Source organism: Mustela erminea, chromosome 7 (genome assembly GCF_009829155.1).
Source record: "Mustela erminea isolate mMusErm1 chromosome 7, mMusErm1.Pri, whole genome shotgun sequence".
Lineage (NCBI taxonomy): Eukaryota > Metazoa > Chordata > Mammalia > Carnivora > Mustelidae > Mustela > Mustela erminea.
In genome coordinates, this window is record NC_045620.1 from 44,933,392 (window position 1) to 44,957,798 (window position 24,407).

The 24,407-nt window shown below is 38.9% G+C and overlaps 1 protein-coding gene across 9 annotated transcripts in view; it reads right to left on the bottom strand.

The window, feature by feature from the left end:
• RALGAPA2 (Ral GTPase activating protein catalytic subunit alpha 2) overlaps positions 1–24,407 on the bottom strand; it is a 324,605-nt gene that overhangs the window by 218,902 nt on the left and 81,296 nt on the right. For all 9 annotated transcript variants that reach the window (XM_032351550.1, XM_032351548.1, XM_032351549.1 and 6 more), the window contains 5 exons: positions 24,086–24,285; positions 16,352–16,579; positions 5,403–5,570; positions 3,993–4,130; positions 546–694 (listed from right to left, as the gene is read on the bottom strand). In XM_032351550.1, the coding sequence (XP_032207441.1) occupies positions 546–694; positions 3,993–4,130; positions 5,403–5,570; positions 16,352–16,579; positions 24,086–24,285 (883 nt within the window). The remainder of the gene's footprint in view (positions 1–545; positions 695–3,992; positions 4,131–5,402; positions 5,571–16,351; positions 16,580–24,085; positions 24,286–24,407) is intronic.

Consider the following 24,407-nt stretch of genomic DNA (forward strand, 5'->3'; position numbering starts at 1 on the left):
AACACACAGACACTAAACAAAATCAAAGGGTAAAATAAAAATATTTTGCATAAGCACATTTTCATGACGCCACAATATGTATGACAGTACTATTTATTTGGTCATTCTGACAATATGTCATTTAATATAATTGTTTTTCCAAAGTGAATTTAAAGCTTCAAATTGGAAGCAATAAAAATTAGTTAACAGCATTTCAGAGCAATTAACAACCTCTCCTGGGCTTATAAAGAATGATATAAAACACCAGTTATATTGCTTTTCCACAAAGCAGTCTGATGACAATTTAAAATGGAAAAATCTACTATTAAGTAATATGACTAATTATAATTCAGTAACATTTTTAAAACCAATAATAAAAACAGACTATCAAAGTGCTGGATATTTACCTTCTTCATAATTCACAGAAACTGTTACAAAAGATTGATTATCACCTTATTGTTAACTTTGTAAAGCCATTAGTAAGTGGAGGCTTTAACATTTTAATTATTATGTTGAAAAACAGAAACATCTGTTTTACAGTATTAATTAATTTGAAATAAACTTACCATGTCTTTTTATTCATTGTAAGCTCCATTATCATGCGCCTAAAAATAATCAAAACAGCTTTACAGGCATCAACTTGTTCTTTCAAGAGCATGGGAACTTCAGGACATGGTTCCAGCAAAAAGACGTTTGCTGCATTTGTCAAAAATACCTTGAAATCAACAAATTTTACATTAAACATATAAATGTAATTGAACATATAGATCTGAACCAATTTTTCTTAAAGACAATGATATTAATTTCCCTCTACCAAAGATCACCTTTGAGTTATTTTAGCTAAAGCAAGAGGTACCAACAGTCAAGATTTTTAAAAAATGCTTCTCTTAGAATCACCTGAGACACCTGAAAAGCCTTTCCTAGAAAAAAATTATTAACACATATTAAGGGATGCAACTTTAGAAAATTTATAAATCAGAAAAGCTTCTGAAGACTTCTTTTTGAAATCCCCTCAAAGGGAGAGGGGAAAATGGAAGAAGATAGGATCACTGCTTCTGGGTGAGAAATTTCAGGGTCAGGAAGAGGGAGAGGAAGAGGAGCAGAGGTTGGACACTGGCTGGGAAAAAACCACCTGATAATTGTTGAATCTCCCAGCATATGAACTTTGCTGACATGAAGCATGGCCAGCACCACCCAACATGGGTATAGATCTCTATAAGATCTCTAGGAGATATAGGGGGCCAGGAAATAGGCAAGGCCACATAGCTTCCAGGTGCATATACTTTTAATATGACAACTATATTATGAAGCCTATGGTAATTTTTGGGATAAAAACAGATTTAAAAAAACTTAGATAATCAGCTGACCGCTCTACATTCTACCTCAGACCTTTAGGATACCAGTTCACTGTCCTTCACTGTTGGGGTATTTCAGTAGAAAACTGTGGGAAGCACAGATGTAGGCTGTTATGTAGTAAGTGACTGTTTAGGGGCACTACAGTAGAGTAACACTGAGTTACTACTGACACAGACAACACCAGTGACCCCTCAACAGAGGAGACTGAGTTGTCAGTCTAGTGATGAAGGTGGATGTGCACCATCTACCTGGATCCTATGCTTAAGTCTCCCTTGTGTTCAATAGTACAAATTCAAAGGATCTGGGAACAAACAGATCTTCTCTGCCTCACCGGTGAATGAAATCCATTAACACAACATCTTAAAATAGATATATAAACTGACTGAAGAAATTAGAATAAACAAGCTCAAAAGTCAAGTGGATGAACTAAAATATTGAAAGCGTCTAAGGTTATCTTGTGAAGATTAAAAAGGTGTCATGGCTTAATTTTCTAGAAAGAATTACTAAATAAGCACTTTAACAGATGAAAACAGCGACTGTGAAGAATTTACTTCAAGTGGGAAAGAGGAAAACAAAGAACTTTTTGACTAACGAACTATAGCAGTTTTAATATAATTTTAGTGTCCTTTTTTCCCCCACTACCCTGACTGAGATAGAGACCTGAGTTGAGAGATCAAGAGTCAAGAGGCTTAACCAACTGAGCCACCCATGTGCCGCTACTTGCCAAGTTTTTGTAAGACATATGGCACAGATGATCCATTGCAAGACAGATCTTTAACTCAGTGTGTTTGGTTTCTTGATTTGAATTTGAAACTTTGCACATTCCCAAGTGAAAGTGAGGAGTCTTCATATATTATATACTTCTTTCATTTTATCCTCTTAAGAGGATCAAAGTGCCAACTCCAAGAATATTTCTTACTAGCATGTCAGTATTGGTTAAGATAAAAATAAAGAAAATCCATATGTCCAAATTATACCTGTCAACAGCAACTGGAAAAGAATATTAGCTTATTCAACCTGTACTTGGCCACTTTTTCCTAATGAACTAAGGAAAGGACCAAAGATACTGGATACAAAGAGAACAAAAACAGCTACTATAATCCAAACTAAACATTTTGAACACTGTTGTGCGATAATCATGTGGAAAATTTTTTTTCTTGGTTTGTCCAAGTAGATATAACTTATCCTTTCAAAAAACAAATTAACAATCTCCTGAACTTATGGAGATACTGGCAGTGGAATGGCTGAGGACAGCATATGGCAATCCACTTGGGAGAACAGGACTCCCAAGGGACACAGGGCAAGAGCTCCTGCATGCACTTCTCTGGTGAGGGCACAGATTTTACTAACAACTGGCACCAAAGTTCTTTGAAGCTACTCAAGTAAAATCATCTTGATTTTGTTTAAAGTTAATTTCAAATTATTTGAGGATTTTCACTGAAAATGAGAAAATTCAATAATTACAGACTATTAAATTGCTAATGAATCTGAAAGCAAAAAGGATACCATGACAAGGAATCCTATCAAGAGATGGATGACACAAGCAGTGTCACTGAAAACTGGGCAACAGGTAAGCTATGTCCACGCCACCTCAGATACCATGCCTGGCCTCTGTGTGGGAGGCACACCTGCCCATATGGGGTGGAGGATGGGGTGCCAAGAAGCAGGGAAAAGAGAGGTATTCTGTGTTTTCCCCTTATAGTCCTAACAACCTTCTACCTAAATGGGAACCAAGAGGTAATCAATCTCCCAATCCCCCATTTTCTTTTTAAATTTTATTTATTTATTTGACAGAGAGAGAAATATCATGAGTAGGTGGGAGGGTGGGGGGGGAGCAGGCCTTCCACTGAGCAGAAGCCCGATATGGGGCTCCCAGGACCCTGAGATCATGACCTGAGCTGAAGGCAGAGGCTTAACCCACTGAGCCACCCAGGCGTCCCCAATCCCCATTTTTAAGATAAAAATCCTGAGGTCCAGGAAGAGTAAGTGATCAGCCAATTTGTTCTTTCCAATGTTCCCAAATGGCATTAGTTCTATTTTATATATTCATACTAATAAATATTTAATATTTAGAGCATTTATCATAATTCTTCATAAACAGGGAATTTTTAAGAATAAAAGTCCTGGAGCACCTGGGTGGCTCAGTGGGTTAAGTCTCTGCCTTTGCCCCAGGTCATGATGTCATGGTCCTGAGATCGAGCCCCACATCGGGCTCCCTGCTCAGCCTGCCTCTCTGCCTACTTGTGATCCCTGTCTGTCAAATAAATAAAATCCTAAAAAAAAAAAAAAAAAAAGAATAAAAGCTCTTATAAGAGGATATAATCATCATGCCTGTCTTGCATGTTAGAGTCCAGGTGACTGACAAACTCTCCATATGTGTTCAGAAAATACTTTTTAAGATTTGGATCTCAGTCATTTTACATTCACTGCATAATAATCCCTCTGGAAAAACCTGCAACCAGCTATTTTGATTAGGAAAAAAAAAATCTACAAATTGAAGGTGAGCAGTCAGGAAGAAGACTCAGAATGAGAACTTAAGAGCTGTTTACCGAAAGGGAGATATAAATATCATTATACTTTAATGATGCTATCACAATAAACAAAATGTTTAAACTGACTCCAGCTAGAGGTCTTTATGTCTCCGTCCAGCCATGTACCTGCAGCATAGCTTGGGCCCCAGCTTTCACGTTCTTATTTTCTTCTTCTGTCACACATCCTCTGCTCACTGCACTCGTGAAGGAGTATGTTCGTCCCCAACTGGAAGACCGCTTATGACGAGAACCTTCAGATGAGGTCTTTAGAAGATTAAAAACCAGTTAATGGAGGGGGAAGAAGTACCATGTTTACATACTTAACTTCTTACACTCACCAAAATTCAAGAGAATATAGGTTTTAGGAGGTTGAGTCTTTTTTCCATTTTGTTCACCACCTCCAACACCTAAAATAGTGTCTAGTGTTTAATATGTGCTGAAGAAATGAACAAAGGTCCAATGAGTGAATGAGTCTCTAACACAGAACTCTAAGATGTGTGATGAATTCCATTTGCTTATCTATTCATTTTGACATCATGACCAGTTATTGAAATGATTTTACCAAAATTTAAAAATCAAAATTATGGCATTAATACAGATATTTAAAAATGATATAACTTGAACACTAGTAGTTTTAAATGTTTATTGTTAATTGCTGCAACAAACTTTTAGAAATAATTTATCAGACTAGATTTCAAAACAGCATGCCAGAAATAAAAATATGACAGATATCTTTTCTTTCAGGAAGGGGTCCCACTGTGTAATTTTAGATTTATCCAGCCTCTAGCTTTTCCTAAGGACTAAAAATTCTATTCCAACAGCACTCACTCTGAGGACAGAGCCCAGCCCTGCAGTGAGGCTTCTTAATGGAGAAGACAGTGCTCGTTTTGGGGTTAGTCTTTTCAAGTGCTCTGGAATAGGCCACTGCACAAGACAAGACTACCAAAACACTCTAAATTTAGCTTCTCAGATGCTATTTATTTAAACACGTCAATCCCAGCAAAGCAGTGACTTTTTTAAAAAAAGATTTTATTTTATTTATTTGACAGAGAGATAGAGAGAGAGCACAAGTAGGCAGAGCAGCAGACAGAGGAAGATGGAGAAGCGGGCTCCTCACGGAGCAGGAAGTCTGATGTGGGGCTCGATCCCAGGACCCTGGGATCATGACCTGAGCCAAAGGCAGATGCTTAATCGACTGAGCCACCCAGGCGCCCCAGCAGTGACATTTTTAATCTCACAAAGAGACATGTAAAACCCAATGGTTTATAAAGCAACTCTTGTGCAACAGTGAATAAGGAAGCTGCCACACACACTTGGACCTAGCCTGAGGGTTAGGAAGTGACCAATGATCTCAAATAGAGCTAGAAGAAGCCTCACTAAAGCAGGTCCTCACCAAACTCAGCAACTTGAGAGCATCCGCTATGATAAAAGAGCGCCACTGGCCTATGCCCCACTGATTGGCACTCTTCCTGACCAGGTATACTTTGCTAAAATACATGTAGTTCCCAAGAGAAACAAGAAGTGATAACATATTACCTCTTTGCTGTCAGTCTCTGAGAATCCTAATTTTTCGGCATCTTCTTGGGCAGCTTCTTTTTTATCTGGTTCTTCCATGAACACAGGTTTGTCCTGGAGGATCCACTTCCTATACACTTGAACTACCTTCCTTGTTACAGCGATGTCACACGAAGGCAATAAAAATGCCTAGAATATAAAGAGAAGACTCCCTTTAACTCCACACCTGCTCAGATCACTGTAACAGACAAGAAACATAACAAACATTTACAATCCCCATCACCGATTTCAGACTTTCTTCTGAAACACAGGGCACACCAAACTTGCTGAGGAAAAAAGGCATTTTCAATTAGGCCAGAAAATGTCATGCAATTTAAAAATAACTTCTGTATTCTGAGTTATTTTTTTCACAAAAATAGCCAACATGCACACCTACACAAATTCTTCAATTGGTTATATAAACAATAGTTATACCTTTCCCAAGAATTAGAATTAGATATTAGAACCTTTGTTAATGAATTAGAAATTGATTATAAGACAAGAGACAGGCTACTGCAGCCAGCTCCAGTCAACTGTCACACCTCTGCCCAACTCCATGTTCATGGATGTCGTGATGGTGATGGAGGGAATATTTATACCAAAGAATATGGAAAATGCTAGTAACTGGAGCTTTTCCTTTCTTTCTTTTTTTTTTTTTTCTCTTCCCCTTTCTTTGTCTTTCTCTTTCTTCCTTCTTTATTCCTCCCTCCCTTCCACCTTCCCTTCCCTTTTGGAGACCCGACTTTCACCAGCATCCCAGTGAGTAAAGACTGTACTCAGGTGTTCTGTACTCATTGGTATGCTAGTGAATGTTGGCTCTCAGAAAATATATTAAAGAGAGCTCCTGGCCAGTTGTAGCATTGTACACATTTAGGTGACTTTTTAATTTTTTTTAAAGGGTTTTCAGATGTATTTGAGAGAGAGAGAGCACACGCACGTGACTATGTGCACAGCAGGGGAGGGGACAGAGGGTGAGGGAAAGGGCAAGCAGACTCCATCCGGCAGGAGTGCAGAGCCCAATGCAGGACTCAATCCCATGATGCTGAGATCACTACCTGAGCCAAAGCCAAGAGTCAGACTTTAGCTGACTAAGCCACACAGGCACTCCATGAACTTTTTAACATTAAACAGTCTCTTTATACATATGCATGTAAGAAATCTAATCTAATGTAAGATTCTAAAAATATAAACCAAAAGGTAAAAGAGAAATGTATTTGCCTTTTCAGTATCAGCTCTAAGGAATATTTCTGTCTGAGGGGTAAACACAAAGGAGAAGAACTCAGTATTATAGGAAATGCTTTCATTCATTCCACAGATGAGGAATTAAGCTGAGGCTCAGAACACCTGAGATACTTTCCCAAGATTATAAAGTAAGTTAGCAATGATTCTAGGTCTTGAGATCTCAAGATTCAGGATTTAATACTGCCTTTAATGTTCATGCCACAGAATCCAATTACAGGCAGATTTCAGTGTAACAAGGGTTCGTGCAATATATAAATTTCCATCGATGTCACGTCAAATTCCAGAACAGAGGAGCCTGTATTATAACAAGACTGTAACATATCAATATAACAAATATTCTGGGGGCGCCTCGGTGGCTCAGTGGGTTAAAGCCTCTGCCTTCGGCTCAGGTCATGATCTCAGGGTCCTGGGATCGAGCCCCGCATCGGGCTCTCTGCTTGTGATCTGTCTGCCTACTTGTGATCTGTCTGTCAAATAAATAAATAAAATCTTTAAAAAACAACAAAAAAAACCAAATATTCTGACTTGCGTCTCAAGAAAGATCAACAAAGAGTATGACAAAGTACAATGATGTCCTACCCTAATTTTGTTCCAAATTTTATTACAAATATTTTTACACATACAAAAAAGTAGAAATATTTTAAAGTGAGTTCCCATATACTGCTGCCTAGATTCTACCATTAGCATTTGCTATATTTGCTCCTATTTATCCGTCTTTCAATCCATTTTATTTTTGATGTGTTTCAAAGAAATCTGCAGACATCAGTACATTTCACCCCTAAATATTTCAACACGCATATCACTGATTAAAGTTCAAAATTTCTGGGGCGCCTGGGTGGCTCAGTGGGTTGAGCCGCTGCCTTCGGCTCGGGTCATGATCTCAGGGTCCTGGAATCGAGCCCCGCATCGGGCTCTCTGCTCGGCGGGGAGCCTGCTTCCTCCTCTCTCTCTGCCTACTTGTGATCTCTCTCTGTCAAATAAATAAATAAAATCTTTAAAAAAAAAATAAATAAATAAAAAAAATAAAGTTCAAAATTTCTTATGGTACTTTACATAAACTTTATAAATAATGAAATGCATAAATCCTAAGTGGACCATGTGATGAGTTTTGAAAAATTTAGAGACAGTGAGGTAATCCAAAGCCCAAATCAAGGTATATAATGTTATCCTCCTCCCAGGAAGCAAATAGAAATATCCTCTATAGGTGAACAAAATCACAGTAAAACCCAAATTATTTGTACAAACTGTCTGGTTAATGTATTATATTAATTAAAAATCAGAAATATGAGAAAAGAAGTCAATACTAACAAAACCACAATAAAAACCAGACAATACTTTAAACATATAGGAAATCAGGATAAATAAAGTTTCAAAAAGAAATGTAAATGGAATTGAAAAATAAAATAGCCAAAACTAAACACTCAGTGTGTATGGGTTGACAACAGAATGGACATGACTGAAGACTGGATGAAAAATCCAAAGGAAACACCCAGAATGAAGCATGGTGAGATGAAAGGATGGCTAACTCAGAAGGGAAGGTGAGAGAGAAGACAATGAAAAGCTGATCCTATACATGGCTGCAGATGCACAAGGAAAGATTAGCAAAAGGGGACAGAAATGATATTTGAGGAGAGAATGGCTGAGAACTTGGTCAAAACTGGTAAAGATGTCAATCCATATATTCAAGAATCACAAACAGGGTAAATACAGAGTACATTACCGTAAAACAGGTGAAAACCAAGAACAATCAGAAAATTTTATAAGCTCCAGAGGAAAAAAGAGACATTTCCTCCAAAGGGCAACCACATGACCTCACATGACTTCTCAAAGAAACAATGGAACAAATATTCAATGTACAAAGAGAACACAGCTGCCCACGTAGAATTCAGTATCCAGAAAAACTGCCCTTCAAAAACAAAAGCAAAATAGAGAAATTTTCAGACACAGAAATGAGAAAAACTTTTACCAGGAGATCTGACTTAAGGGAAATACTAAAAGTGATTCTTTGGGCAGAAGAAAAATAATCCTAGATCAGAGAATCAGGAAGAGATGCAATAAAATTATTGTACATTATTGTAATTATTTGGATAAATCTAAATGAATAAAATGCATATATATGGATAAAAATAAAACTGTGTAAAATAACAGTTAAGAAATATATTTATATATACATACTCATAATGGAATTCAAATACAGGTGGTCCTCAACTTATGATAGTCCAACTTTGAAGTTTTCAACTTTAGGACAGTGTGAAAGAAAAGTACATTCAGTAGAAACTGTACTTTGAATTATGATTTTTCCTGGGTTAGGGATATGTAGTATGATGCTCTCTTGTGGTGCTAGGCGGTGACAGTGGCTACAGCTCCCAGTCAGCCCTGGGATTATAAGGATAAACAACTGATAAACTTACAACCATTTTGTACCCACATAACCATACTATTTTTCACTTCCAGTACGGTATCCAATAAATTACACAAGATATTTAACACTTACTATAAGCTAGGCTTTGTGTTAGATGATTTTGTCTAACTTGCAGGCTAGAGTAAGTGTTCTGAGCATGTTCAGGGGAGGTGAGGCTAAGTTATCATGTTTGGTAGGTTAGGTGTATTAAATGCATTTTTTGACTTATGGTATTTTCAACTTATGATGGTTTTATCAGCACACAACTGCATTGTGAGTCAAGACAAAACTGTACATAGCAGGGGCATAGGAACTGAGAAGGAATAAATGGAACTGGAGTGCATACTCACAGGGTAAAAGTTAAAATTAATGCTAGATTTTAAGTTAGGGATGTTAACAATTAAAATATTACAAATGAGTATAAAAATACTAAGCTAGAGGAGAAAATGGGATACCAAAAACAACAAAGCTGACAGAATTCAATACAATTAGAAATCAGAAAGTAAGATAGTGAACTTAAACATAATTAGAGTAGTTGTCATGTCAACTGTAAAGGGAATAATGCTACAATCAAAAGATAGAAATTACTAGGTAAGAATTTAAAAACTATTAAAAAGACTTTGTGCCATTTATAAGAGGACATCCAAAACACAGATATGGAGAAAAGAAATTGAAAGTAAAAAGTCAGAAAGAGATACACCATGGAAACACTAACTAAAAGAAAACTGGTAGAGCTATATTAAGAATAGGCAAGACTGACTTTGAGGCCTCCCCCACCAAAAAAATTACTAGAGATAAAGAGGAAAAATTCTTACTGATGAAAGAGTCAATTCAAAGGAACATACATTTGTGAATCTATAACTGAAACTAATAATGTTGCCTCAAATATATACATATATATGAGTGTGTGTGTGTGTGTGTAAAAAATACTGAAAGCCTTTGAAAAAAAAAAAAAAAAAGACCAATCCGCAGTCCTAGTAGGATATTCTCAGTAACTTGCAGAATAGCAGATAAAAAAATATTAAGGACAGAGGAGAGTGGAACACATGCTTCCTACCTTCTCACCATATTCTTCATGTCTCAACCTCTTGTATTTTTCATCTTTGTCTCTCTGAGGGACACTCAAGATAACTTCTTCAGATCTGTCACTCTGTTTTATTCTGTCCTCAGCTGTACCTAACCTGCTATTAAACTCGCTCACTGAGGTTTTCCTTTACTATTTCAATTATTATATTTTTTTCATTTCTAGAAGTTCCATTTTCTTATTATTCAAATCTGCTTAGTCATTTGTTACAATTTCTTGTTTCCTGGAAACATTTCCAAGCTTGTCTTTTATTACTTTAAAAATGTTGAAGGTACTCATACTGCAAACTTAAGAAAAGTTTTGACTTACAAATTCCTAATTGGAAGAAAGGGTGACCTGAAATTATTATACCCACCTAAACTGCTGTTCATGTGGAAAGGCAAAAGGAAAACATTCCTCATCACAAAAGGACTCAGGGACTAGAGCCTCGGAGAAAGGGGAACCCTCCTACACTGTTGGTGGGAATGCAAGCTGGTGCAGCCACTCTGGAAAACAGCATGGAGGTTCCTCAAAATGTTGAAAATAGAACTGCCCTATGACCCAGCAATTGCACTATTGGGTATTTACCCTAAAGATACAAACGTAGTGATCCAAAGGGGCACGTGCACCCGAATGTTTATAGCAGCAATGTCCACAATAGCCAAACTATGGAAAGAACCTAGATGTCCATCAACAGATGAATGGATCAAGAAGATGTGGTATATATACACAATGGAATACTATGCAGCCATCAAAAGAAATGAAATCTTGCCATTTGCGACAACATGGATGGAACTAGAGCGTATCATGCTTAGCGAAATAAGTCAAGCAGAGAAAGACAACTATCATATGATCTCCCTGATATGAGGAAGTGGTGATGCAACATGGGGGCTTAAGTGGGTAGGAGAAGAATAAATGAAACAAGATGGGATTGGGAGGGAGACAAACCATAAGTGACTCTTAATCTCACAAAACAAACTGAGGGTTACTGGGGGGAGGGGGTTTGGGAGAAAGGGGTGGGATTATGGACATTGGGGAGGGTATGTGCTTTGGTGAGTGCTGTGAAGTGTGTAAACCTGGTGATTCACAGACCTGTACCCCTGGGGATAAAAATATATGTTTATAAAAAATAAAAAATTATAAAATGAAAAAAAAAAAAAAGAAAAAATAAAAACAAAAAGAAACACCAACTTGATGACAAAACGAGGCCATCCAAGAAGTGAATCAAAGCAAGCATGTTAGGACTGAGGACACCAAAAGGAAAGAGTCTAACTAAATTCAGAACCAAGACTAAACAACTCTGCACATTAGGATTCCAAACTGACTGTAAATAATGGCAAATTTAGACTATCAATTTATAATATAATGAAATAAGTGGATGGGGAGAGGAGGCTGAAGGAAATATAAGAGTGATAATTTCTTCAGATTTCTTAAGAAATCAAATAAGTGCTATCTAAAATTATACCATGGGGACAAAAACTGATTCCACTACCTTAATGTGACTATAATTTTCTCCTTATAGAGAAATATTTTAGTAATTAATATTTCTTGTTGTAAAGGAATGTTTATTTGAATTTCTACAACTCTGTTCCTCTTTATTTTCCTTTAAACTCAAATAAAATGAAACTCAGACCTCTTCATTAAAAATGCATGAAAGGATTATTAAGAATTAAAGATTCCATTGTCTTAAAGTGGTCTGTCAGTCCCTCACCCCTACCCCGGCAACTCCACATACCCTCACCTTACCTCTGCCTTCACTTCAGTGAACCTCTATCTGGTTTTACCTTCATGCGTCCATAGCTGGCTGGCTGCCTGTCCATCTTTAACTGCCTGCCAAATTCTCTGTCTGTCTGCACCTACGTACCTGTCCATCTACACCTCCCTGCTCACTTCCACCTCTGCCAGCTGGCCTATCTACATCACCTGTTTGATCTTCTATACCTGCCTCCCAGTTTGTTTATGTATCAGCTCATCTGTAAGCCTTCCTGTCTGTCTGCTAGACTGCTCTCTGTTTATAATCTGCCTTACCCACCTCCTCACCGCCAGGCTCTTATCTGCTTATCTAGCTAGCCAGGCCAACCGGCAAATATAAATGTATAGAAATACCTGGAATGATACTTTTTTTAACATGAACACTGCTTGCTTAATGGCAGTATTTTGAGTGATTTGAGTGATTTGCTTAAGACTATTTATCTAATGAACATTTACTTTTTAAAAAATAAAATATTCTTTAAAACAAAACCAACAACAAACAGAACAACAAATAACCTGTACAGTAGTGCTTGGAACTTTTCAGATTCAGAACTAAGGAAGACATGTTAGAGAAGCATATATGCATTTATATACAGTATATACATAAATAGATGTTGTTTTAAAAGTTTCACAAAGAAATACTAATCCTTGGAACATGCAGTGCACTCTGAAATGTTTTGGTCTATTTTATTCTATTTCATTATTTAAAAAAAAATACTGGCCTTTAAAAAAAAAAAAGATTTTATTTATTTATTCATTTGAGAGAGCACATGCAAGAGGAGAGCGTGAGGGAGAAGCAGACTCCTTGCTGAGCAAAGAGCCCAACATGGGGCTCGATCCCAGAACCTGGGATCACGACGTGAGCCAAAGGCAGATGCTTAACCACCTGAGTCACCCATGTACCTCAAAATACTGGCTTTTGATAAGTTGATTTCATGACCTACAAATGGTTACAACTAGTCCAAAAAACACTGGTAAGAAGACAAGTTTGCAGCAGAGTGACCCCAAGACCAGAACTGGCCACCTGAAGCCTCTACCACTCGCTGCTAGCCTGCCTGCTGGGGGACAGCAGTAAACTGAGGCTGCCCTGAGCGCCACTGAACTTTATCTCCCTTCAGCTACCATCTATTTCCATTGCCTGCAACCCTAGAAGAATTGCACAATTAGCCCCTATCACGAGCCTCTTTGCCCCGGGGTCCCTCGTCAGCATTTATTTTCATGTTCACACAGTCGACATCTGATCCTCTGCCATCATGCACTGTTCTCTGGTGCATACACACAATTTTACCTCCCCACGGAGAACATGTGCTTCCTGAATGTACATTTTAAACTTTAATGGCCTTTAGGCCTAAAATATTAAATAGTCTCTGAATACTTTAAAATTGGAAAGAAATTACATTATGCCATCCAGAAAGAAAAATTCATCACTGACCACAAGAGGGCAATAAAATACAATGTTAAAACCCATGCCCCTTCAAGTATCTCTACTTAGCATAAAATGTTTTCTCCTTCACAGCACAAAGATGTTTCAGAAGTTTGGTAGTAAGTAGTCTGCAGTTAACGTCTGTGGCTCAAGCTACTTCAGTACTGAATTTAGACTGGAGTTAGGACTAAGTAGAACACAGAATTTAGAGCACATTCTTGCCAATAATGGATGCAGACAGAACTGTCTGTATGATAAATTAGCAATTTAAACAATGAAAGTAAAACCACATTAGCATGTATCTCGGGTGCAAAACTTATAAGCTTTGTCAATCATATCTAGTCTTATAGTAAGCACTGGCATCCAAGAGCTTAAAACACTGCTACAGATCAGGGTCTGCAAACTCTGGCTTGTCATCCAAATCCAGCCTGCCAAGTGACTTCCATAAAGTTCTTCAGGAACACAGCCATGTTTTTTTGTTACATGCTATCCAGAGCTCCTTTCTCATTATGAAAGCAGAGCTGAAGAGCAGCAACAGAGCCCATGTGATCAACAAAGCCTGAAATATCATTATCTGGTTCTTTATAAAATATATGACCTCTATTCTCAATTATATGCCCTCTAGGACCTTGATAATTTCAACTCAAATTAAATGGTTACCAAGTACCTTCTGGGGCTTACAACAGGAACACAACAGGGCAACATTAATGGGGAGAATAGGGTAGATTTTTAAATCATGCATTATTATGATAAAAGAATGTTTTGGCAGCATGACATAAACAGTACAGGTTAGAAAGCAATGACATAGCAGGTGTGGGGCTCCAGGGAGTATGCTACTAACCATGGTGAAAGGAAAAGGAAGGAGCGGGAGAAAGTCCCCTGCATATCTTGCTCAGTGATGGCTCAGAGGAGGAGCAGGAGACAAGGATAACAGGAAGGCTAAAATTAACAAGCACACAAGAACACAAGTCCTGTTAAAGAAGTGGTTGTTAGAAGCTGTTGTTAGGGAAGAAAATAAGCTAAGCTCTGGCTTCATTATCATTAAGACACCACTAGAATGTCAGACAAGATCACCAGTTGGGACTTCAAAAGGCAAGTGTGGAAACAAGAAGCAAGGGTCCAGACAAAAGGCTTGACTGGAAGTCTCAGGCCACATGGCTGCTGGCTCTACACAAATAGCTGAAGGCCCTAAGCAGTCAAGTGTGGTGTTACAGAAGAAGAGGCTCAAGCCCAGAACTTGGTCAACTCTCGGAATCTGAGGTCAAATAAAAAGGACCCAAGAAATAACACAGAGAAGACACAGTTAGGGAGTGAGAAGAACCAAGCGAGTGCTGAGGCCTAGAACCAGAAAAATATTTTATGAGGGAATTTTCACTGAAGCTTAAACTAAATTTTCTTTTTTTTTTCTTAAAGATTTTTATTTACTTATTTGACAGAGAGATCACAAGTAGGCAGAGAGGCAGGCAGAGAGAGAGGGGGAAGCAGGCTCCCGGCCAAACAGAGAGCCCAATGCAGGGCTCGATCCCAGGACCCTGAGATCATGATCTGAGCCGAAGGCAGAGGCTTAACCCACTGAGCCACCCAGATACCCCAAACTAATATTTTCTTAAGTCAAACATTTTTATTCAATAAAATACAAAATAGGGTAAAACCTCCAGATTGCTATGGATTACCCTGGGACTTTCATTCTTGGTTGATTTTTCCTTAATGACAGTCTCAGAAGTGAAAGGGTTAATCAGTATCTAGAAGTCTTCCCCCTCCACAAAAAACTCTTCATGGTGCCCGTGCACCCTTCCTGTGCACAGGGCTCCTCCCCTTCTCCCCAGCGACCACAGCTCCCTGCCATTCAGGGGCCTCACCCTCTGGGCAGGTGCCCAGACTCAACAGCTACTCCCCATTACATGCACATGCCCACAAAGGAGCAAGGCTCTGTCCCCCTGGGCACCAGTACCAAGATGAGGTGACCAGTGGCTCCACTCCACACCACAGAGCTGCTGTCTTTGCTGCACCGCAGGTTCTGCTTCCTCTGTCAGAGTTTCTCTATAGCAGCATTACTGACATTTGGGGCCTGGTGTTCTCTGTCATGGCTCAGTGGAGCCCCTGTCCTGTGTCTGCAGGATAATCACCGGGTACTATTCACTAGATGTCAGTAGCACTGCCATCTCCCCAGTTGTGACAACCAAAAGTGTCTCCAGACAATGCTCAATGTCCCCTGGGGGTCAAGCCAGCCCCAGCTGTCGCTCAGGGCTGCTAAGCGTTATATAGCCTCTGATCTATCTCTGCTATCTTCTTCCTCACTTGCACCCACTTTCTTGTTTGCACTTCCCCACCCACCACAGTGTCCCATCAGGGTGCTGTACCAGCGTCAGCCCTTGCTTTCCCCTTGTTCTCTTTTTCCTCTTATGTCATAAATACTTGTATCATATATGCATGCCATGTGTGTTTGCAGAGAGCCATCTGCAGAGCCTCTCTAGAGCTCCCTTGAGCCTTTGGGACAACACCAGCCTGGGGCTCCGCTTTGCCATGTTCAATTGTTGATGAGTACCCAGGAAGGGCTTTTTTCCCACCTACTCTGGGTTTCCAGTTTCTTATGGACACAAGAGGGTATTTTGGGGATTATTTGCTCATATATGGAATTTCGCCTCTATATGTGGGAATTTTATAAAAACAAATTCTTAAAGAATCATAAACAAAATTGCAATACTCCACATGGCAAATTAAAAGCAGGATTAGAGGAATCATGATTCAGTCCCGTAATGTAGCCCAACTCATCAACAGTATTTCTTGCAGTACTATGAGCAAAAGAACAAGAACAAAATTGATGGTTTCAGAGGGAAGGGGGTTGGGGAGAGGGGGTAACAGGGAGATGAGTATTAAGGAGGGCACGTGTTGTGATGAGCACTGGGTATTATACCTAATGAATTACTGAACACTACATCAAAAACTAATGATGTAATATACAATGGCTAACTGAACATAAAGAAAAAAAAAACCTCTCTTTAATTTCATGAACTCCCCCCTCCCACACACACACACACACACACACTAACCTGACGAAAGACTTCGTTCACAAAGTTGACATAACCTCGCGTTGACAAGAGAATCCGCTGCACCATTTCATACACAGTTCGGTGCTCTTCTTCAATGCTACAAAGGCTGGAGTTGCTGAGTCTTCGGTCCGACAAGGTGCTGCTGTTGGAATGGTTTTTGTCTTGCTCTGTGGGACAGCCACCATCCAGCTCCGGCACCCTCTCTTGCCCCACACCACCACCAACAGTCTGGAAGAAAGCCATTACTACCTCTGAGTGGGCCTCTTTGACATTCAAGAACACCCGGTGAAACTGAAGACTTACTTAATTTTAAAGGACTCTGGTTACCATCAACTTGAAGGCAAGCTAGACACCAGCTCTGCTCAAAGCACAACTGGCTCCATGACTCATACTCACCAATTTCCCAATTCACCAGCTAACCTCTCCCCAACTCAGTTATTTTAACAGGAAAAACACTAGATTATTGCAGGGAGGGAGGCTGTGAAATTTTCTCAACCAAAATACTTTAACTTATATTTGCAAAATCATAGAAAAAATTGTGTCAGTGAATTTATACTATGATCACCTTTGGTTTCTAAATTCAGCACTCACTCTATGGTCACAGAGATTTGAAAGTTCAGTAGATTTTTTTGAGCCACAACATTGGAAAGCATCATTTGATTCATAAGTCTAAGTGACACTTGATGGAGGAGTGTCAAAATCTTTGGAGGGTATTTTATGAGAAGAATCTTGATCTGAATTTCATATTCAGAATCTCAGATTGAACTTAACTGATATATTTACAAAATTTTAAAATTTTAGAAGGTTTTAAGAGCACAAAGAAATAAAATAATTCATGCTCACATATTTAAGGCGGATTTCTGCTCTCATCTCCCCATAGAATTAAAGGTTTCCTCCAATTACAATACATGTATCATTTTGCTTCATTTTTATAAATTTCACTATTATTTTTAAGTGTCAAAAATGTATAACTCAAATATCACTAAAATTCTACCTACTGTGAATATTTTTTACAACAAATGATAAGATATGAGAAATACAAAATAGTTATTTCAGTAACTACCAAGGACAGTTTGGAAGCAGATATCCAAATAGCAATCTCTAGGGAAAATTAATGGAAGACTATATTTATAATTTTTCTCTTCATGCCTTAGCTATTAAGTCTGTGTGGCTTATTAAAGGTACTGTCATACTGTGAAATGAGCTGTCCTATAAAAATTATTTTTAAAAAAATTTCATCCTTTTGATGTGTCAACTATCTTCTTCAGAAAAATAAAATTTTACTCATTTTTTCTGATATATATATGTGTATCTATATAATAACTGATACACATACATAAGTGTATATACATATATATATATATTTTTAATCTGTAAAGTATGGAGGTTGGATTAAGTCTAATGTCTCTTTTATGGCTCAATAACCTGTGAGTCTTGGATCAGTAACTTCCATTTTCCCTACAGGCCAAAAAAAATGGTACATATGTACATATGCAGCCAATTTAAAAAAATGATCACAAATTCTATGACTCCCCCTTCCCTTTGATTCACAAGGGCTCTGTGACTATGTTAACTAGTGGAATAGGGTGGAAGAGATCTGTGCTAGTTTCAGGCCCAGGTACAAAAGACTGATAGTTACCACTTCCTATCTCTTGGAACATTTGCTATTGGAGCTCTGACTGGCCAGGAAAGAAGTCCAACAACCCTGTTACAGAGACTGCATGGAAGTGGGAGGCCCAGCTAAGCCTCACCATCCAACTGCATCCATCAAAGTAATAGGCATGTGCATACAGCCATCCTGCACCCTCAAGACTAACCAGCTGCCAGCTGAAGGCCACCACCCACTGACCTCAGTTAATGCCTTATTAAGCACAAGAATTGCCCCACAGGATCCTGCCCAAATTTTTACCCAAAAAGTACATGAAATATGACAAAAGGGTTGTTGTTTTAAACCACCAAGTTTTGAAGTCATTAGATAACTAACTGGGTAACATGGCAATTAGGTAGCTAAAATAATGTAAATAAAGAAATATATTTAAAGGCACCAAATTCTTTTAAAAAGTGCTCTGAACATACAGAAAAACAAAAACAGACCCATAAATACAGAGAACAAACTGGTGGTTGCCAAAGAGGAGGCAGTGGGTGGACAGGCAAAATGTGTGAAGCACAGTGGGAGATATAGGCTTCCAGTTATGAAATTAATAAGTTGCAGGATGAAAGGCACAGCATAGGGAATATGGTTGATGGCACAGTACAGTGAGCACAGCATAACATACAGACTTGTCAAATTCTATGTTGTATATCTGAAACTACTACAACATTGTATGTCAACTATACTCCAATTTAAAAATCAAAGTGAGTTTAAAAAAATTAAAAGTGAGCTCTGTTATCCAAATAGATCACATGAAATGGATTTCCAATCATGCCATAAATGGAAAACAACTTCTCTTGATAGAACAATGCTTTCCTTAGCCTTAGTCCCTACTCCCTCTGTAAAAGGCTACTTTCCAAAAACATCTGTATGTTTTGACAGGTGTTTATGTCTGCAGTGAGTGATGAGTGAAAACAAACTGATAATCTAAATTTCCTCATATCTTTCTCTTTTATGAACATGAACAGTAAAAGCATACGTAAGAATTAAGCACAGAGAGGGGTCCATTTCCACCCACTACCATCAAGCTGGAATTCTCAACCATTATTTAGTATTAGGTGATTCTGGTGGCAAACTCAAAAATCGGTTTTCATTTCTTGGGCACATGAGGAAGCCTTGGTCGGTGAAACAGACATACCAGCTTGGCCCAGGCCTGCACTGCCAGGGTTCAGGAAATTGCATGATACAAGCTGACACTTAACCCTCCCCAACATCTGGTTTCTTCTCACTGACAGCTCATACTGAGACCTGTCCACTGTCAGGGTCAAGCTAAAGGGGGCACCACAAACTAGGTGGGAAATGAGAGGATGCAAACACCATTCTGGTGGGGATGCCTGAGGCCACTGAATGCCCCTGTTATGATTCTCCAACACAGCTGGGGGCAGCCTGCACCGCCTGGGTAGAGCTCTAGACACAGAAAGTACTGGAGTGGTAGTCAAAAAACAAATGTATTTGTGTAACATATAAACTCCTCTACGATTGTCAATTTGTGGGATTCACCCCATGACATACAATTTTGGGAAACCCACAGCCCATGGATCATTATTAAAGGGCGCATTCAGACTCAGTCAAAGTGTAACTAAGGGTTATCATACAAATAAATACAATATCATTCAAAAAAGCTGATACCACCTCAAACTTTCTTTTCCATTCCCAAATGGGCTTTTATGGGTTTTAATGTCAATTAATGTGTTTACAGAACAGGTAAAAAATGGTAACTACTTAAATTTTAACATCAACACTTTGTTTTCTCTAATGTATGTTGAAGTACTTTTATCTCATACAAATATGAATTACTAAGGACTAAATCATACTATGCTGAACACATTTTCAGCTAAAATGATGCACCAAGAATCTACAGCTTTGGTCAGGTTTATGCTGTTGTTGTCAACATAGTATACAGGGTATAAGAGCTACTGTCTTTTCGTTCTCCCATGGATATTTATTCTACCAGATTCTTCAAGTGGTTAGAAAACTTAGTCTAGAAGATAACACTAATTCCTCTCCTTCCTGGTTTTAGATCCAGAAGCAAATCCAGTTTGCAAAAAGCACACAAAAGAGCCCTCAAACATGATATTTAATACAGTGATAAGTGCAAAAGTGTAAACTCCATTTGGAAACAGAACTTAAAATATTGTTTTGAAGGGCTTTTACAATAGCAGTATATTCTGTGAAAAGAGATTTTGGATCAACTGATTAAGTCATATTACTTTACTTAGGCAAAATTAGATTAAATTTGAAATTCCAAACAAAAACTTTTAGGACACAAATGAAATTATATGTGCTTTTATTCCTGCAACTGTCTCCAAAATCTAATATTCAATGGTTTAAATTGCTGCATTTCTCATTCACAATGCAGATGAAGAGAGGAACACAGCAGACACATGTGAGATGAGATGTGAGGCACAGAAGGGAGTACAGGACGCAACTCATCAGCAGAATAGTGACTCCCACAAAGATGTCCATACCCTAATCCCCAGAAGATTACCTTACCTGGCAAATAGGATTTAGCAAGCATGATTAAATTAAGGTGTGAGTGGGGAGAGATTATCCTGAATTATCTGGGTGGTCCCAATGTAATCATGAAGATCTATAAGGAGACAGGAGGATCAGACATAGAAGGCAATGCAAAGATGGAAACAAAGGGATAAAAGGTGATGTAATGAAGGGCCACAAGCCGGGGAATGCAGGCAGCTCTAGAAGCAAGACAAAGCAAAAAAGTGGATTCTCCAGAATGTGTTCCTCCAGAAGGAACACAGACCTGCCAACATCCTGATTTTATCACACTGAGACTGATTTTGAACTTCTGAGCTCCAGAACTGCAAGATAATCAATTTGTGTTGTTTCAAGCCACTGAAAGTTTGTCATTTGCTACAGTGGCACTAGAAAACTAGTAGAACAACTCACTGTGAGACATATTGAGAGTCTGTACAATGGGAATGACCATTTCTATGTTCAGCTCTCTGCAGAGTGTGGTAGCACTGGACCTGGATAGTTGACTGCCAGCACCCATTCTCCCTCCCTGATAGAACCCCAGTGCTCCATGTGCCTCCTCCCTGCAGCCCAGGTCATGGGAAGCTGGCCCCATCCATAGTACCAGGGAAGGGTTCTGTCATGGAAGCCAGTCATGTCCCTCCTGGGCCATTCACATAGCCAACTGCACGAGAGTCAGTGCCTTGTTACTGTTCTAGGAGAGACAGGTAGCCTAAGTTGTTCTACTCACACAAATGGGAAGGGCTTTACAGAAGTATCTGGGTTGTCTCTGAACATGAACAAGGAAGGCCATGCCCCTGCTGCTGGCAGCCATCTTAAAGTCAGCAGGGAGTGGAAGACAAATCTGCCAGAGGGAAAGGGCAGAGTAGGGAAAACTAGAGAGAATCATGTAGACAGTGTGAATTAACTACATTCTCTGTCAGTCATGTCATGAGCTGCTTCTTCATGAGATTGAAATATTTCTTTTTTATCTTTAAGACAGTTTGAGTTATGGAGTCTTTTTCTGTTAGGATGAGACAACCATCCAAACTGATTCAGGAGGTCAGACCTTTATGGACACTAAGAAAGCCAGATAATAAAACTAGATGACTCACAAGTGTGAGAAGTCTCCTTTCCAGCTAAGGAAAAAAAAAATGTTAGAACCTTGAATCCGTGGTTAATCTGCTATTCTTGCTACTTTTCATCATCCAACTGTATTTTTCAAAAATGAGAAACTTACTCTCAATAAATACATTGATGGTTTTCTGAAATTTTGAAACCAGGTAGGCAGCAGTCACAGCCTTTAAACAGACTGTTTTGAATTGATTTAATAATCACACAAGATACAATCTAAAATTTATCAGAGTGTGACTACATTTCTTATATACGATTTCATACAAACTTTTGTCTACCTGATTGATTTTTAATTTTTGTCTAGTTGATGGATAAATAAAGGTCTCTCAGTATGGTCCAGAACTAACAGTGTTCCCTGGCTCATAGTGAAATCCAGGGTCATTTTTATTTCCTCTTCCATGAACTCCTTCCTCTCCTTTTGTCTCTTTTACAATTGGACTGCTTGTCTTCTCAATTTGTAGGCACTCTCTATATATCAGAGGCATGAACTCCTTGAAAAACTCTGATGTTACAGATGCTTTTCGCAGCCTATTGTCTGTATGTGGTTTTACTTTGTCTTTTGATACACAAACCTTTCTCAATTTTTTAAAATAAAGTGGCACCTCATTTCTTCTAGGTTTGTGGGTCTGATCTCCACCTCAGGTAGTCTACCAATGCCCAAATTTATACAATTCCTCTAGACTGTCTCCTCAATTCTTTATCATTTTGTTTTTATATTTAGACCTTAAATCAGTTTAGAACTTCAATCAATCTGACATCTGCTTACATATGTGATAGGAAGCAGGGTTCTAAGAAAGAGAGAGAGAGAAAGAAAGACTGACAGTTCTTTCAGCTCTGAGGGTTATATATTAGATTCAATGTTCAATGCTACTCTGTCCCATTTTCTAGAAGGAACTGGTAGTTTCTATCTGGAATTCTGATAATTTTTTCTTAATCCCTGAAAGTCAAAGAGGTTTATGTATATTTAGGTTAGTGTCTGTTCAGCTAAATCTCCCTGGGACTAGAAGGCCTTGTGAATCAAAGGCATGACTTTTTTTCAGCTCAAGGAAATTCTGCATTAGTTCAATTATCACTTCTGATCTTTTCTCCTTTTTTCCTCATGATACTTGCAAGATAGGTCTGGACTTGACCTCAGATTTTATTTATTCATTTCTGATTTCCACCTCTTCAAATTTTTCCTCAGCGTTATGAGATATTCCTTTGGAAAATCACTTTGTTCTTAGTAGTGATCATTACTGTTTACAGTTTTCCTATTACATTTTTAAACTAATGAATTTAACGTTTTTTAAAGCTTTCTTTTATTTTTATTTTTTATAAAGATTTTTAAAATTTATTTGACCCAGAGAGAGAACAAGAGACTGAGCACAAGCAGGGGGAGTGGTAGAGGGAGGGGGGAGAGAGAAACAGACTCCTTGTGGGGATCAGGGAGCAGGGACCCCAACGCAGGGCTTGATCTCAGGCAGACACTTAACTAATCGAGCCACCCAGGTGCCTCAAAGCTTCCTTTTAAAATCTTCAGTAAGTATTTTGCTGCTCTTTACCAGAATTGTAGCCCCCTCAGACGACTTCCTCAACAATAAGTTTCTCCAGCTCTGTAGTCAGTTCTTAATCAATGAGGACACATGCTCTGGACCTCAGTTTGGTGCTCCTCCACCAAGATGCTACCTGCTACTCAGATATGTGTACTCTTCCAGCTCAGGCCTAATCACACTTCTGGGAACTCCAAGGCATCAGCGAACCTACTCTAAGGGGACCACGCTTTGTGCATAAAAGCAGGACCCTGCCATGAAGCAGCTGCTCTCAAACCTCCCCATGTGGTCCTGCTCTACCCAGCACAAAGTCCCAAAGCAACTCAATCTGCTAGGAAAGCCCATTTCTCTGTGACCAAGGACCAGAGGAGAGGGAAGGTACACCATGGGCCCCACACAGAAAGAGGTCTTCACTGAAGGCCTTTAAGAGAGATGGCCTTTTCTTCTAGGCATTCCATGATGGCACCCCAAAATCCTGAGATGCTCTTCCACTCCTCCCCCTGAGATCTTCTTCCACTCCTCCCCCTGAGATCCCAAAAGGGCACTTGGCAGTTGCATGGGTCCTTCCAACAGCCCACTTAAATGATTCCTGAGGGCCTGCCTGGTGCTGGGGATTGGTGAAGGCAACACAGGCCTCTGGTCTTATGCTCTGAGGTCACTGGTACTTGAGCAAAGGAGGGAAAATCAGACGGTTCAGGAGTCTGCACACAGCAGCTATTTTCTCAGAACATCTCCCTGGCCCCCAAGATCACTTCATCATGGCAATATCAACAGAGCACAGCAAGTGCTACCTCAGAGCTCTTTGACACCTCAGCAACAGAGAGAGAGCCCACCCATAAACCCAATCCCTAGAACCACCATCCTTGAGGAACTAAAAACCCTAAGAGTCAATTACTTTGCTATGTGTTAGCATATTTTTATCTGTGCAAAAGAAGATGAATGACATACCTGTATGATTTTGGGCAGTACATCAACTCCATTTTTAGTGTTTTGGGTAGTAGTTAGATACTTCTTTTCCAAAAAGAAAGTTACAATCCATTTAATAAAAACAACACGAGCTGCCATGTATGGAATTTTTGTACTGTAAATGTTTTCATTGTCTCGAGTTGTAGTAATGTACACTGGCTTTGGTCTCAAATGAGGGATGTCTGGAAGAAAAAAGAATACAGGATTAGGTGAGTGAGTGTAACCCCCACAAACAGCTCAGTTTTTAACAAAGCAGATACACATTTGGTTGTATGAATAGCAACTAAAATTAAAGTACCAGAAA